Source organism: Rhinoraja longicauda, chromosome 6 (assembly GCF_053455715.1).
Source record: "Rhinoraja longicauda isolate Sanriku21f chromosome 6, sRhiLon1.1, whole genome shotgun sequence".
In the NCBI taxonomy this organism is placed as follows: domain Eukaryota; kingdom Metazoa; phylum Chordata; class Chondrichthyes; order Rajiformes; family Arhynchobatidae; genus Rhinoraja; species Rhinoraja longicauda.
In genome coordinates, this window is record NC_135958.1 from 77,622,802 (window position 1) to 77,640,248 (window position 17,447).

The 17,447-nt window shown below is 45.0% G+C and overlaps 1 protein-coding gene across 2 annotated transcripts in view; it reads left to right on the top strand.

Moving 5' to 3' along the window:
* aspscr1 (ASPSCR1 tether for SLC2A4, UBX domain containing) overlaps window positions 1–17,447 on the top strand; it is a 175,065-nt gene that overhangs the window by 77,629 nt on the left and 79,989 nt on the right. For both annotated transcript variants that reach the window (XM_078401392.1, XM_078401391.1), the window contains exons 8-10: window positions 11,198–11,266; window positions 12,628–12,776; window positions 16,214–16,295. In XM_078401392.1, the coding sequence (XP_078257518.1) occupies window positions 11,198–11,266; window positions 12,628–12,776; window positions 16,214–16,295 (300 nt within the window). The remainder of the gene's footprint in view (window positions 1–11,197; window positions 11,267–12,627; window positions 12,777–16,213; window positions 16,296–17,447) is intronic.

Consider the following 17,447-nt stretch of genomic DNA (forward strand, 5'->3'; position numbering starts at 1 on the left):
CCTTTGTCCCGTATTTGGGAGTGAGGAAGTTGGCAACCCTACTAATACGGGACAAACCAACATAGCCCAAAATACCGGCTGTCCCGGCTAATACGGGACAGTTGGCGACCCTGTGCACGCCGGCCCTCTATTTCAAAGGCATATTGCTGCAGTTTGAGGTTTTCACGTTGTTTTCTCCTTCAACTTAAGCAGCTTTTGTGAATAGCTTGTGTCCTCCTCTCTAACCTGAAACATTTAGCATCTGTTCTTGCTTGATGCTTAAAACAATCGCCTTAATCATTTTAATAAGCAAAGATGTTACACAAAGGCTGGGCAATTGGCTATTTTTTTTTTAATTGCACATTCAAATTGTGAACCAAAACAATACTTGGGTTGTGGGACAATTTTTCTCATAACTCCACACAGACAGCTCCCGTAGTCAGGATCGATCCTGGGTCTCTGGCCCTGTAGGTCAGCAGCTTCACCGCCGCGCCACTGCCATTGCTGTAGTCTTCAGCTGCAATCGATGCAGAAATCCATGGCATGTCAGGAGCCTCCATTTTTATAGACACTTCTTGCTGTAAAAAATATTGTTGAATGAAATGCAGTTAATTTTCCGACAGAATAATGTCTGAATTGCTGTTGTTCAAACTCTGACATTGGAAATTGTTTGCACAAGTCCTTATTGAGCCTTTTGAAATGTGCCTAAACTTACTACAGGTGCTCCACGGCTGACGATGCTTCGACTTGCGAAAGTTCGACTTTGCGATGGTGCAAATGGCAGCGACCCGTAGCGAGCCGCCACTCGCTTCCGGCCACGTGATCACGTGTATTACAATGCACTTCCACTTACAATACCTTCGGTTTCCGATGGGTTTCTCGGAACGGAACCCCATCGGAAGCTGAGGAGCACCTGTATATAATTCGTGATTTGTACTTCCTGATTTATTATCTACATGAATTATAGACAATAGACAATAGGTGCAGGAGTAGGCCATTCGGCCCTTCGAGCCAGCACCGCCATTCAATGAGATCATGGCTGATCATTCTCGATCAGTACCCCGATCCTGCCTTCTCCCCATACCCCCTGACTCCGCTATCCTTAAGAGCTCTATCTAGCTCTCTCTTGAATGCATTCTTCGGTATGATTAGCTGCTCAATACTCTTGACCGACTACAGTGCCCTAAGATATCGCACATTGCACAGAATAGGGGAAACTGACACCCCATGTACTACTGAGTCTTTGAAGACACTTTCTGTTCAGCTGTTACCATTGGCAATGAAATACCCACAATTATGAAACGAAGCTTCATACGTCTAGTCCGCACCAATACCGACACATAGGCACTTTAAGCATAGAACGCATTTAAGTGTTGAAAGCATTTTATCGGGATGCTTCACAGCATGGTATGGTAACAGCTCCATCGAGACCATAAGAGATTGCAGAGAATTGTGGCTGCAGCCCAGACCAGCATAATGGAGGAAAGGCCACCAGCATAATGAAGGACGAGTCTCACCCCAGTCACTCCCTCTTCTCCCCTCTCCCACCAGGCAAGAGGTGCAGAAGTGTGAAAACGCACACCTCCAGATTCAGGGACATTTTCTTCCCGGCTGTTATCAGGCAACGGAACCATCCTACCACAACCAGAGAGAAGTCCTGAATACTATCTACCTCCGACTACCTTTAATCGGACTTTACTGGACTTTATCTTGCACTAAATGTTATGCCCTTCATCCTGTATCTGTACACTGTGAACCATGTATAGATTGTAATTATGTATAGTTTTTTCATTAACTGGTTAGCACGCAACAAAAGCTTTTCGCTTAACACGTAACAATAAACTAAACTAAAGATAGAAATGCTACACAATAATGTCATATATTCATATATTCACTCATTCAGAATACAGACTAGTTTACGGGCACTTTAACCGAATAAGCTTGATATAAATGAAACACAAGTTCTACTAAACCTGTAGTCCGACAACTACTGAACATATTCTTCTCAGTTGCCTTTCATGTGGCTTAAAAAAAAAAGCTCTTTGTGATATGCTACTGGTAACAAGGTGGGAACATCTGAGCACGGCAATGGAAAACCATAATTGCAGCATTGACTCAGAGTAAATTTCTGGTCCTCTATAAATAAAAGTATTAAAAGCCTGTGTGAGTCATGGGTGACAGTTTATTTTGTCCTTTGATTACCTTGCAGTTAGCTCATTCTGGTGATCAGTTGCAAAGGTGTTTCAGACCAGCTCTCTTCTTGCAGCAAGGTCATGGATGTACCAGTGATGCAGATCAAGGAATAAGATGTCATCCATTTGTGCTTCCCAAAAGGCGGCTCAGAGTGTGATACCCGTGCCAAGTTATCAGCCTGCTTATAAGCCCATAAGTTCTCGGAGTAGAATTCGGCCACTCGGCCCATCAAGTCTACTCCGCCATTCAATCTATCTTTCCCTCTCAACACCATTCTCCTGCCTTCTCTCCATAACCCCTGACACCTGTACTAATCGAGGCATGCCCATCTCTCTCTACATGAGGAGAAATGAGAAGCCTTTTCCTGGCCTTGGATGAGGTCTTGGAGCAAGTCTTTTGCTTTGGTTGCCTGGCCACTGTGCTGCCCCTTGGTGCTCTTGATTATAGACAATAGGCAATAGGTGCAGGAGTAGGCCATTCAGCCCTTCGAGCCAGCACCGCCATTCAATGCGATCATGGCTGATCACTCTCAATCAGTACCCCGTTCCTGCCTTCTCCCCATACTCCCTCACTCCGCTATCCTTAAGAGCTCTATCCAACTCTCTCTTGAAAGCATCCAACGAACTGGCCTCCACTGCCTTCTGAGGCAGAGAATTCCACACCTTCACCACTCTCTGACTGAAAAAGTTCTTCCTCATCTCCGTTCTAAATGGCCTACCCCTTATTCTTAAACTGTGGCCCCTTGTTCTGGACTCCCCCAACATTGGGAACATGTTTCCTGCCTCTAATGTGTCCAATCCCCTAATTATCTTATATGTTTCAATAAGATCCCCCCTCATCCTTCTAAATTCCAGTGTATACAAGCCTAATTGCTCCAGCCTTTCAACATACGACAGTCCCGCCATTCCGGGAATTAACCTAGTGAACCTACGCTGCACGCCCTCAATAGCAAGAATATCCTTCCTCAAATTTGGAGACCAAAACTGCACACAGTACTCCAGGTGCGGTCTCACCAGGGCCCGGTACAACTGTAGAAGGACCTCTTTGCTCCTATACTCAACTCCTCTTGTTATGAAGGCCAACATTCCATTGGCTTTCTTCACTGCCTGCTGTACCTGCATGCTTCCTTTCAGTGACTGATGCACTAGGAGCCTACATTACATTACAATAGAATATAGAGCATAGCAAAAGCACAGCACAGGAACAGCCCTTTGGCCCACGATGTCTGTGTCAAATGTAATGCCGTGAATACTAATCTATCTGACTAAACGTGATCCATACCCCTCCGTTCCCTGCATATCCATATGCCTATCTAAAATTGCACAGATGGCTGTGGAGGCCAAGTCAATAGATATTGACTACAGCGGCACGGTGGCGCAGCGGTAGAGTTGCTGCCTTACAGCGAATGCAGCACCGGAGACTCAGGTTCGATCCTGACTACGGGCGCCGTCTGTACGGAGTTTGTACGTTCCCCCCCTGACCTGCGTGGGTTTTCTCCGAGATCTTCGGTTTCCTCCCACACGTACAGGTATGTAGGTTAATTGGCTGGGCAAATGTGAAAATTGGCCCTAGTGTGTGTAGGATAGTGTTAATGTGCGGAGATCGCTGGGCGGCGCGGACCCGATGGGCCGAAGGGCCTGTTTCCGCGCTATATCTCTAAATCTAAAAAAAAAATCTAAAAATATATTTAATAATAATAATAATAATAATGCATTACATTTATATAGCGCTTTTCAAACACTCAAAGACGCTTTACAGGGATTACTAGAACATAGAGAAGTGAATAAATAGATAAATAAGTAAACGAACAGAAAAAGGAGACAGAAGGTGAGGTGACGGTCAGTGGTTGAAGGCAGTGCTGAACAGGTGAGACTTCAGTGATGTTTTGAATGTGGTGAGTGAGGAGGAGTCTCTGACGGTTTGGGGTAGTGAGTTCCAGAGGGTGGGAGCAGCGATGGAGAAAGCCCTGTCCCCCCAGGATCTGAGTTTGGTCCGGATGGGGGGGGACAGGAGATTGGCAGCAGCAGAGCGGAGGGTGCAGGTGGGAGTGTGCCTGTGGAGGAAGTCAGTCAGGTAGGATGGGGCCAGGTTATGGAGGACTTTTTAGGTCATGAGGAGGATTTTGTACTGGATTCTCTGGGGGATGGGGAGCCAGTGGAGTTTGTAAAGGACGGGGGTGATATGGTCACGGATCGGGGAGTGGATGAGTAGACGGGCAGCGGAGTTTTGAATGTATTGAAGTTTACTGATGATTTTTGAGGGTGAGCCATAGAGGAGGCTGTTGCAGTAGTCCAGACGGGAGGTGATGAAGGCGTGGATGAGGGTTTCTGCAGCTGTGGAGGAGAGGAATGGACGGAGACGGGCAATGTTTTTGAGGTGGAAGAAGGCTGTCTTTGTGATGTATTTGATGTGTTTGTCGAAGGAGAGGGTTTGATCAAAGATGATTCCAAGATTCCGGATGTGAGGGGAGGTGGATACTGGGAGACCATCAATATTGAGGATGAAGTTTTGGGTGGATTTGGTGAGCGTTTTTGGACCAATGATGATGATTTCAGATTTGTTGCAGTTGAGTTTGAGGAAATTTGATTGAAGCCAAGATTTTATTTCAGTGATGCAGTTTGTCAGTGTAGAGTGTGTGGTGGTGGAGATTGACTTGGTGGAGATGAGGAGCTGGATATCATCGGCGAAACAGTGGAAGTTGAGACCATGACGGCGGATTAATTGACCAAGGGGGAACAGGTAGAGGATGAAGAGGAGGGGGCCAAGGACTGAGCCTTGGGGGACACCTTGGGGGAGGGGAGCGGTGGGGGATTTACAGTTGTTAATGGAGATGAACTGGTGCCTGTCAGAGAGGTAAGATTTGAACCAGGATAGGGCTGTGCCGGTGATGTTAAAGGAGGTTTCAAGTCGGGTGAGGAGAATGGAGTGATTTATGGTGTCAAAGGCGGCGCTGAGGTCAAGTAGGATGAGGATGTTGAGGTTGCCAGCGTCAGAGGAGAGGAAAAGGTCGTTTGTGATTTTGAGGAGCGCAGTTTCAGTACTGTGGTTGGAGCGGAATTAAGGCGGAGATTGACAGATTATTGATTGGTAAGAGTGTCAGGGGTTATGGGGAGAAGGCAGGAGAATGGAGTTGAGAGGGAAAGATAGATCAGCCGTGATTGAATGGCGGTGTAGACTTAATGGACTAGATGGCCTAATTCTGCTCCGAGAACTTATGAACTTATGACACAAAAGTGCTGGAGTATCTCAGCGGGTCATGCAGCATCTCTGGAGAACATGGATAGGGTCAGGACCATCCTTCAGACTGATGAAGCCTATCGAAAAGACTCTTAAACGCCCCAATCATTCATTAATAGCACAGAAGGGTTTAATAAATCGTCAGTGTGTAATAGTAGATATTTGTTTGCCTGATTAAATTGCTCAGATTGCATCAGGCGGCCATGCTATGATTTGTTTTCCTTGAGAGGTAAATTACTCAAAACGGGAAGCAAAGTTTTTGAGGAGGTTAGCATTGAAAAGGACTTGGATGGTCTGCAGTGAACCTTTTGAATATTGTTCTTTATTAAAATGTTACTTTGATTGCTATACAACTGTTGGCTGCATTCCAGTCCGTCCTTTGATCTTCCAGTACAAATGCCATAATTGAGATTATGATGTAAAAGAGCTTTCGTGAAACCAAAACAAAAGGAGCAGTTTTGGAAAATGATGGTAAACCGGAAGTTTTAACAATGACTATGCAGCGTGTCCATTTTTAATCAGTACCGAATGTTGTTGCCGGTTTTTCCCTCGTCCATTCTGTCCAGATTGTTGCAGTAAGCCATGCTGGAAGTAAGGTGAGGTTTCATTCCACCGCCCTCAATGATTCTATATTCGGAAGCGAAAACAAGCAAACAAGCTTGTGCTTTTTCACACCAACCTTGTTTTCCCGACATGGAGTTGCTGAAATCCGGCCAATTTTATCGATGCATACACGATTAACATGGTGATGTAAATAGGCTCAGTTAGACGTACTACCGATGGCAGAGTGTGGTGACTCTGTGCCTGCCAGTCCCAGATGAGGATCTTCTCTGGACACAAAATGGTGGAGTAACTCAGCGGGACAGGCAGCATCTCTGGAGAGAAGAATGGGTGACGTTTCGGGTCAAGACCCTTCTTCGTCTCAACTTGAAACGTCACCCATTCCTTCTCTCCGGAGATGCTGCCTGTCCCGCTGGGTTACTCCACCATTTTGTGACTATCTTCGGTTTAAACCAGCATCTGCAGTTCCTTCCTACACAGAGGATCTTCTACTTTCCATTACAATCGTTCCACTCTTTATAAATCCTCATTTCAACAATTTTGAGGGCAGCGCAGTGGTAGAGTTGCTGCCTTGCAGCGCCAGAGACCCGGCTTCGATCCTGACTGCGGGTGTTGTCTGCACAGAATTCGTATGTTCTCCCTGTGGACAGCGTGGGTTTTCTCCGGGTGCTCCTGTTTCCTCCCACATTCCAAAGAGGTGCCGGTTTAAAGGCTGATTGCTTCTGTAAATTGTCCCTGGTGTGTACGACAGAACTAGTGTCCGGGCAATCATGGTTGGCGTAGACTCGATGGTGCTCCACGGCGGTTTAATTTGATTATTTCCCTGTTTGTGTAGTGCATTCCAACAAAGAGAGTACATTGCAAAATCATAATGCAAAAGCATAAATACGTTTAATAAGCTGCATTTCAATCGTTAGCGGATGGTGAAGATAGAAGACATAAACATAAGAAACTGCAGATGCTGGTTTACAAAAAAAAGACACACAGTGCTGGAGGAGGTGATGTTTTGGGTGGATGGATAGGGCAGGTTTGGAGGGATATGGACCAAGCGCAGGCAGGTGGGACTCGTGTAGCTGGGACATGTTGGCCGCTGTGGGCAAGTTTGGCTGAAGGGCCTGTTTCCACTATGACTCCATGAGACACTTCTGCAGATTTCCTTTCATCCCGATCCGAAATGTCACCTATCCATGTTCTCCAGAGATGCTGCCTGAACCGCTGAGTTACTCCGGTACTTTGTGTCTTTTGTTTTGTAGACCACCATCTGCAGTTCCTTGTTTCTACTTGTCTTGATAATACTCGTTGGAAGACGGGTCACAGGTAGCACCAGGGAGGGGACTTGGCCAATGGAGGTTCTGTTTGGAATGCCTTCCTGGTTTTGTGTGGGGCAGGCCTGGTTTGCCACTGCGAGAAGATAAGACTGTTCAGTGACCTTTTTGTCACTTTTGTCACAGAATCCTGGCAACTCCTCGTGTAAGGCGAGGTCTGCTGTATGATTTTACAGGTTTGGATGCAAAACAAAGAATTTTGCTGCACCTAGGTACACGTGAAAATAAAGTCTCATTGACAACAAATAGAGTGATACAGCATGGAAACAGGCTCTTCGGCCCAACTTGCCCACATATCCAACCTGCCTGCATTCAGTCCATATCCCTCCAAACCTGTCCTATTCAGGTCCCTGTCTCACCGTTTCTGAAACGTTGGGATAGTCCCAGCCTCAACTACCTCCTCCGACAGCTCGTTCCGTACACCCACCGCCCTTTGTGCGAAAAAGTTACCCCTTTTCTGTTAAATCTTTTCCCCCTCACCTTAAAATAGTTCATAGTTATCAATCACCTTAATAGTTTCCATCTATCAAAATATCATTGATTTGGTAATATTTGAGACGTCAAATTAGGTGGGCAATTATGGGAGGCAACTAGGGGTGCCAACCATCTCACTCCCAAATAAGGGACAAGGTGACGTCACCGTCCCACGTGACCTCATCCAGCCAGCGGCCACCTGCTCCCGCTCCACCAATGGCGGCCGCCCAGGCTGGGAGGAGGGTTGCTAGGCAACCTCCGTTAGGCGGCGCCCGGGCCTACACTGTCCGGACCTCTACTGTCCGGACCCCGGGCCTAATACGGGACAAGGGCGGTCCCTTAGGGGACGAACCAATTTAGGCCAAATTACGGGATGTCCTGGCTAATACGGAACAGTTGGCAACCCTAGAGGCAACAGCCAAAGGGTGAGAGGGAAATTAAACAAAAATTGCAAGCGGGTAAATACAACCGGTGAAATGCAGCTTAAAGGTGTGTTTCCCTTTGCAAACCTGTTTGAAAGTTTGTGAAATGTGAAGCTGGAAGAGATGCTTCACCAGTTCCACCCAGACGATCACTTTATTCTATAAAGTGGAATTCATTGCCACAGAAGGCTGTGGAAGCCAAGTCAGTGGATATTTTTAAGGCAGAGATGGATAGATTCTTGATTAGTACGGGTGTCAGGGGTTACGGGGAGAAGGCAGGAGAATGGGGTTAAGAGGGAAAGATAAATCAGCCATGATTGAATGGCGGAGTAAACTTGATCGGCCGAATGGCCTAATTCTGATCCTATCACTTATGAACTTATGAACTAAACAACATTCCATGTTGTCAAAATGATATAAAGTTGTATTTTTTTTAATTAATTTTAGTTTTAGTCAGCGCGTGTGCCGTTTTACATGCTACTTCAGAACGCCACATGTCTTCCTTCACACAGGCCGAATAGACCTTTTTGTTTGGGTAAAGGTGAGAGTTAAGGAGCTGGAAACATTATGCCTCCTCACTGACTTCAGGACTTCAAAGCTACACGTTCAGAGACTGCAAACTTTGTCCATGATAAATGAAAGTGTGGCTTCTTGCAGCAATTAAACATGTGCCCCTGGAGAGCATGTTTGACCCCTGGATATTTCTTGTCTTTATCAGTGATTAGGTGGATGTAATTGGAAGTGATTGCTTTGTTATTAATAGCATCATTATTAGAGTGTTTAACTCCTCGCCTTAAAGGCAATGACCTACTGCGGCAGAAAAACACATTGTAGAGGTAGACGAATAAGTGGCCTGGTATTTTATTTATTGAGAAGACAAACCCTATTGATCTCTGCCCCGCTTCATTCCACTCCAGTCATATCCAGTCAGAAACATTCATCATTCTGGCTACTTACGTCTTTGTGTAAAACCTTGTGTTTTAAAACAAAAAGACTCAAAGTTTTTTTTTAAAGTATTATCAAGATAAGCAGAAACAAGGAACTGCAGATGTTGGTTTACAAAAAAAAATAGACACAGTTCTGGAGTAACTCAGTGGGTCAGGCATCTTCTCTTGAGAACGTGGTGTTGTTAAGGATCAGACTGAAGAAGGATCAGACTGAAGAAGGGTCTCGACCCGAAACATCGCCCATTCCTTCTCTCCTGAGATGGTGCCTGACCTGCTGAGTTACTCCAGCATTTTGGGAATAAATACCTTCGATTTGTACCAGCATCTGCAGTTATTTTCTTATAGATTCTGAAGAAGGGTCCCGACCCAAAACGTCACCCATACGTTGAGTAACTCCGTTGAGTTACTCCAGCACTCTGTGCTCTTTTCTGTAAACCAGCATCTGCAGTTCCTTCACCTGAGTGGACAGATGGAAAACATGCAAACTGCGCAAAGACCGCACCGGAGGTCATGATTCGGTCCTGACATCGGGTGCAGTCTGTGTGGAGTTTGCATGTTCTCTGCCGCTGAGTCACTGTGTCTCCCTCCCCGCTTCATTCCACTCCAGTCATATCCAATCATCACTTTTTTTTCCCCAGTTCGGAGTTGCTCAAACAGTCCAGACCTTTTCATTTCCCACATCAATGCTGCCTACACAACATTGTCCATCGGCATTTCGACCCGAAACATCACCCATTCCTTCTCTCCCAGATATGCTGCCTGACCTGCTGTTACTCCACCATTTTGTGTCTACCTTCGGCATTACAATAGCGATAGTCTCTTTACCGAGGTTTGATTTATTGAGATGTTTCTCTCGTTCCCTGAGGAAATTGTAATATTATTTAAGATTTTTTTTCTGAAGCTTTGGTACACAATGTGTGACTTCAAGTCCCATGTGTGCAGTGTGAGTTTGATTTTAAACCAGGCCACCTTTTTTACTTTAAAAAACACCAAATCGCACTGATCCAAATTCAATGAAGAAGGGATTTAAAAAAATCGCTGGAACATTGCGAAATAAAAAATTGCCCTTGAAGCTTTGGGACGTATTAAGGTAATCTTCAATTAGTGCATGTTAGTTGACGTCATTTTGGCAGAATCGTTGTATTCATTCGCGAGAATATAACATTTATTTAAAGTTTCCTGGCAGTTCGACTTTCCATGAAGGGTAGGCTGCGTGAGATTTATGAATGAGCCTTGATGGAGTTGTACCACAGACTGCATCAAGCTAATACAGCGTTCATACATTGGTCCAAATGGAAGCAATGGCCAAGTGTGCTCCTCAAGGCCTTCATTTACACTTGGGATAAACGGTATACTTTTAAAGCCCTGTGATCCGTGCGAACAACCTTTGGCTCCAGCCTCACGACCTTCCTCTCAGACGCCCATTCAAGGTCTCGTTTCTCGTCAGAGGATTAATTCAGTTGCGGTCTCTGAACACCAGCGATTACTTGTATTCCGTAAACAGAATTACATTGATGACAAAAAGCTGGAGATGACTCAGCGGGCCAGGCAGCATCTCTGGAGAAAAAGGAACAGCTGATGTTTTGGGTCCAGACCCTTCCGAAGAAGGTCCGGAGACGGGTCTTGACCTGAAACATCACCTATTTTTCTCCAGAGACGCTGCCTGACCTGCTGAGTTACTACAGCTCTTTGTGTCTATCTTTGGTTTAAACCGGCATCTGCTGGTTCTTCCTACACATTGGCGATCCCGTTTGTGAAGGCCCCTCTAAATATCCCTCAAGGAAGACACTGGCTTGTTTTGAGAAGGCACGAGAATGGCAGGACTGGAATGTTTTGGAGAGTGATGTTGAGTGTGGACACACCTTACTCATTCAAAAAGAACTATAATTAAGCTGATTTGAGCCCACTGCACTATAATCTACTTTGCTAAATTTCCCCTTTAAAATAGCACCACCCAAGCTTGCTTATCGTTTCGAATTTAACATCTCAAACATGTCCAAATGGCAAATGCAGGTGACGCTGATTAATCTGTAAACTCTGCTCTTTCGTCTTTTTGCAGCGACCAGATGGTATTCAGCCACTGAAGACGGAGAGCAGTGAAGTATCCACCACAAAGGAATATTTGAAGGTAGATACTGCCTGGTTTGCATGGTGTGTGGTTTTGTTATGTCAAATTCAATTGACAACTTGGTGATACCATGACGTAAAGACTCGTATATCAAATGCTAGATGCAGGAAAAATGTTCCCAATGTTGGGGGAGTCCAGAACCAGGATCAACACAGTCTTAGAATAAAGGGGAGGCCATTTAAAACTGAGGTGAGAAGGAACTTTTTCACCCAGACAGTTGTGAAATTGTGGAATTCACTGCCACAGAGGGCAGTGGAGGCCAATTCACTGGATGAATTTAAGAGAGAGTTAGATAGAGCTCTAGGGGGCTGGTCGAATCAAGGGGAGAAGGCAGGCACGGGTTACTGATTGTGGATGATCAGCCATGATCACAATGAATGGGGGTGCTGGCTCGAAGGGCCGAATGGCCTCCTCCTGCACCTATTTTCTGTGTTTCTATAAATGATGACGAGACCGAGTACAGGGAGGAGATTGTGAACCTTGTGACCTGGTGTCGAGACAACCACCTTTCTCTCGATGTCAGCATGACAAATGAGATCGGCTTCAGGAAGCGAAGTGGAGCACAAACCCAAGTGTACCGCATACAAGTGGAGTACATACTTCATGTTTCTAGGAATAAATATCACCAGCAACTTGTCCCCTGAGCCTGCTCTGTCATTCATGCTCTGTGGTTGATCCAGCCTTGGCATCAATACCAATTTTCTACCCCACACCTGTATTTCCATGTAGTTTAAATATATACGAACCAGGACCTACAGATGCTGGTAAATACACAAACGACTCTGAGTCTGAAGAAGGCTCGAAACCTTACCCGTCCTTTTTCTCCAGAGATGCTGCCTGACCCGCTGGGTTCCCCAGCACTTTGTGTCTAGTTCAGACTCCACGTCTAAAGAAGGGTCCCGACCCGAAACATCACATATCCTTTTTCTCCAGAGGTGCTGCCCGACCCGCTGAGTTCCTCCAGCACTTTGTGTCCATCTTAAGAAATATTTATACCTCAATTTCAATTCAATTTCAATTTAAAATACTTTATTGGCATGATAAGATACATCATTATATTGCCAAAGTATAGAACATAACATACATATTTAAAATGCATGAATATAAAAACAAGTATACAATGCATGGGTATATATATATACCCATATATATATATATTCACGCAATACATTTATAGCCTTTTATCGATTGCTACTCATTCCTGCAGTTGTAAACAGTACAGCAAGGTAGCAAGTTTAGCAGGTCGATATTAATATACCTATTTTCTCTGCTGAGCCTGAGGGGATTGTTCCGTTTTAGCTAGGATTTGACTGAAGTAAAAATGTTTATGTACTAACAACTTATTTCTTTTCTATCTCGAGCCTGTTGACAGAGAGGCACTTGTTTACCATTTGGATATGAAAAACCACCACGTGCAAGAAGGTCCTGAACTTGAAGAGCTACCCGATGAGTTCTTTCAAGTTACAGTAGATGATGTTAGAAAACGTTTTGCTCAACTGAAAAGCGAAAGGTAATATTTTCTTTGCTTGCCTCGTATTTTATCACTATGTTGCGTAAGGCAGAGGAACTGTATTTTATGTAAAAATAAAAAGCCCATTAGATAATCTCTCTCAAATACTCACGTAATCAGGAAGGAATCCCGCTAGTGAAGCAATGAATGTTTGACACAATAGACAATAGGTGCAGGAGTAGGCCATTCGGCCCTTCGAGCCAGCACCGCCATTCAATGTGATCATGGCTGATCATTCACAATCAGTACCCCGTTCCTGCCCTCTCCCCATACCCCCTGACTCCGCTATCATTAAGAGCTCTATACGGTTTGCTTAATTCCTTTCGTGTCAAATAAAACTTTCTTCACTAGGAAACAAAAAAATAGACTGGCCCACCACTCCCTTGAATGATTCTGGTTTTATTGTGTAAGTAATGTTTACGATTATATTCTCTGCTGATCCTGAGGGGATTGAAGGCAGATACCATTTCTTTGAGAAGGTTCTCGACCCGAAACATCACCTCTTCCTTCTCTCCAGGGACACTGCCTGACCCACTGAGTTACTCCGTTTTCTGTGTCTATCTTCGGTGTAAACCAGCGCCTGCAGTTCCTTCCTGCACATCATTTCGTAGCCACTGTTGTAGCCTTTGGAAAGGTGCTGGGCTTGAACCTGTGATGGCTGCCAATAAGAAACACAAAGTTTGCTGCTGAATTTTAGTCTCAGTTGCCATTATGGGGTTAATGTTGCACATTTCCCGAGGTTGGAAAATGTTCCAGCCAGACTGCAGTTGTAAACAGAATTTTGCATTAATTACATGTGGGGGAATCTCACGAATATCTGCATTCTGGTTGTGCAATGTAAACGGGGAAGATTAAACAGGAAGAGGACCAGGAAAGAGTGCTTGCTACAGGGCAACGATGTTTATTCCGTTTAAATACACAAGAAAGAGAAGTGGAAGTAGGGCAGAAAGACCCTTCAGCCTTCTGTGCTTTGTGTGATCAGGATTCACCACATACCTTGTCCACTCTCCCACCTTCTCCAATTCTCCCCTTCAAAGGTTCTTGGAAGCCGTGAATATACTCCATCGCTGAACACCCGTAACCTTTTGAGGCAGAGCAACAAAAGCTTTTCACTGTACCTCAATACACATGACAATAAACTAAACTAAACTAAACTGGAACAGTACAGCACAGGAACAGGCCCTTCGGTCTACTATGTTTGATGCCAAGTGAAACTGATCATGATCTATACCTCTCTATTCCCTGCAAATCCATGTGCCTATCTAAATGTCTCTGAAATGCCACCATCATGTCTGCCTCCACACTCCAAAGGCGTACCGGTTTGTAGGTTAATTGGCTTCGGTAAAAATTGTATATTGTCCTCATGTGTAGGATAGTGTTAGTGCTTGGGGATCGTTGACTCAGCAGGGACTCAGTGGGCCGAATGGGCAGGTTTCCGCACTACGACTCTAAATATCCTAAACTTTCAGTTATATCTGTAATTCACTCCAAGGAAGCTCTGGGTCTAATGGATGCCTTGTTTTAAAGTACCACTAGACCAAGTGGACCCGTTTGGCCCAAACCTCTCCTGCATTGGTGCAGCACCCTCTCCTCCCCCACTCCCCCCTCCTGCCGCCCTCCCGCCCCTCCCTCTCTCCCCCTCCCCCCTTCCCCTCTATCCTTCCTTCCCTACCCTCCCCTTTCCTCCCTCCCCCGCACTCCATCCCCCTCAACCCCCCCCCCCACCCTCCTCTCTCTCTCTCCTCCCCCTCCCTCCCTCCCTAGGAGATAGATTTAAACTTTAAAATGTGAATAACTTAAAAAATATAACACCGATTTCAATGAAACCTCTTCCATTAGCACCAAAGGGACGACGGTGAGTGAGGTGGGCCTAAAAGTGTCGCGCTATCGTGTACCGTTTTGGCTGTAGTTCAGGAACAAACAAACAAACAAATGAGAGTTTTAGTATATTGGTAATACTTAGAGCATTCCTAATTTGTGTGTCGAAGATTAGTTGTGAAAAGGAAATCAGGTTTGTTGATTGTGATTAATTGCTTGTACTGGCATCCCATTATTTTAGCAGCATGACATTACTGACTGATAAAGATTAGCTCCGGCAATGCTTTAAGTTAACTTTACAGTCGTGTTTATTAATGGTACAACGACTGGTCTTTGGGCTCAATCAGAGTTTTACAATTTAAGTGTTTTGTTTAGTTTAGAGGTACAGGCATGGAAACGGGCCCTTCGGCCCACCAAGTCTGCGTTGACCAATGATCACCAGTACCCTCATTCTATCCTACACAATAGGAACAATTTACAGAAGCCAATTAAGCTACAAACCTGCATGTTTTTGGAGTGTGGGAGGAAACCGGAGCACCCAGAGAAAACCCACATGGTCACAGGGAGAATGTGCAAGCTCCCGACAGACCGCACCCGCAGTCAGGATCGACGCTGTATCTAAAATTAAAACTAAAAACTAAACTAACGGAGATTAAAGTCACTTCTTAGCATGAGGTGTTGGTTGAAAACTATTGATTGAGATAGATGTATGATTTTTGAATGAGTAAATGATGACCTTAACTTTTATGTAAATGCACTCAAATTGGCATGGCTATTTCAAATTAATTTTCTCCATTGTCCATGACTGTTCCTCAAAAATAGAAATCATTTTGTTGATCTAACTACATATTAGAGAAGTGGAATGGGTAGGACAAAATGAGCTTGTTAAAATGTATAGGAAGGAAATGCAGATGCTGGTTTATACCAAAGAGACACAGACATCTGGAGTATCTCCGCGGGTCAGGCAGCATCTCTGGAGAAAAGGAATAGGTGACGTTTGGGTCGAGACCCTTCTTCAGACTGATATCGGGGGGGGCGGGACAAAGCAAGGATATAGGTGGAGACAGGAAGACAGTGGGAGAACTGGTAAGGGGGAGGGGAAGAGAGGGACAGAGGAACTATCTAAAGTTAGAGAAGTTAATGTTCATACCGCTGGGCTGCAAGCTGCCCAAGCGAAATACGAGGTGCTGTTCCTTCAATTTCCGGTGGGCCTCACTATAGCACTGGAGGAGGCCCATAACAGAAAGGTCAGACTGGGAGTGGGAGGGGGAGTTGAAGTGCTCAGTCACCAGGAGATCAGGTTGGTTAAGGCGGACTGAGCGAAGATGTTGAGCGAAACGATCGCCGAACCTGCGTTTGGTCTGGCCGATGTAGAGAAGTTGACATCTGGACGATGTTGGACGAGTCAACTTATCCAAGTCATTTCAATACATGTTATTTGAGGGGTAATTAAGACAATTTTCTCCCGTTAACAAACATTGTTTTATATAAAACAAAACAATTAAATAAAAAATGATTTAAATCGTCTTTTTGTGCTGCCTTAACCCAGCAGGGGGATACCAGAAAGTAAAGATTAAAAAAATAACACTTATTAAGATTTTCATTTTTTTTGTGCTTAGGCAGTTTTTTGAAGAGGCTGCATTGATGACAAAATCCATGAGAGATTCTCAAATGAAAGAAAAGACAGCACGCTATCCCAAGGTTGGTGAACATCCTGTTTCCCCCGAAGGATCACAACCATTGTAAATAACAACCATTAATGTGGAGTTCGTTTTTAAAAGGGAATTATTGTTTATTTTGCTAAATACAGCAACACTCCGTAAATAAATGAATGACTCAGTAGACTATCACCACAGTCAAGCCTTCCCCGAGTTTCAGAGGCAGCAAATTTGATCGGCGTGGAAGTCCCGAAGAGGTCGAGTTCGGCCGCCTCACCCGGCTGGGGCACCACATTTTCGGGGGTCTTCCAGTGTGGATTCAAGTGCACTATTGTATTTTTGTCCGGCTTAAAGGACCACCAGTTGCTGGAAAATGAGTGGCGGACCTGTTATATCACGCATTTAATATGGATTGATAACTAACCTCCTTGGCACAACTTGAAAAGCTTCTTGATCCTAATGTCAAATTGCACAGCCTCATTGTCCAGCGTCAGTCTATTAAGAAACCCTTCCAAATATTTTTAGATTTAGATTTAGAGATACAGCGCAGAAACAGGCCCTTCGGCCCACCGGGTCTGTGCCGCCCAGCGATCCCCGCACACTAACACTATCCTACACCCACTAGGGACAATTTTTTACATTTGCCCAGCTAATTAACCTATATACCTGTACGTCTTTGGAGTGTGGGAGGAAACGAAGATCTCGGAGAAAACCCACGCAGGTCACGGGGAGAACGTACAAACTCCGTACAGATGGCGCCTGTAGTCAGGATCGAACCTGAGTCTCCGGCGCTGCATTTGCTGTAAGGCAGCAACTCTACCGCTGCGCCACCGTGCCGCCAATATGTTGCAATATACACTACCTTTCCGTCTGAATGACATATCCATAAGCCGAATGTATAGGGAAATCTATTTTCAGCAATACCTGGTAGACACAAAATGCTGGAGTAACTCAGCGGGTCAGGCAGCATCTCTGGAGAGAAGGAATGGGTGACATTTCGGGTCGAGAGGTCTGAAGAAGGGTCTCGACCCGAAACGTCACCCATTCCTTCTCTCCAGAGATGCTGCCTGACCCGCTGAGTTACTCCAGCATTTTGTGTCTACCTTCGATTTAAACCAGCATCTGCAGTTTTCTTTCCTTCAGCAATGCCTGTTCCATCTCACTTTATCTTGTCTTACAGCTACTTTTTCCTTCC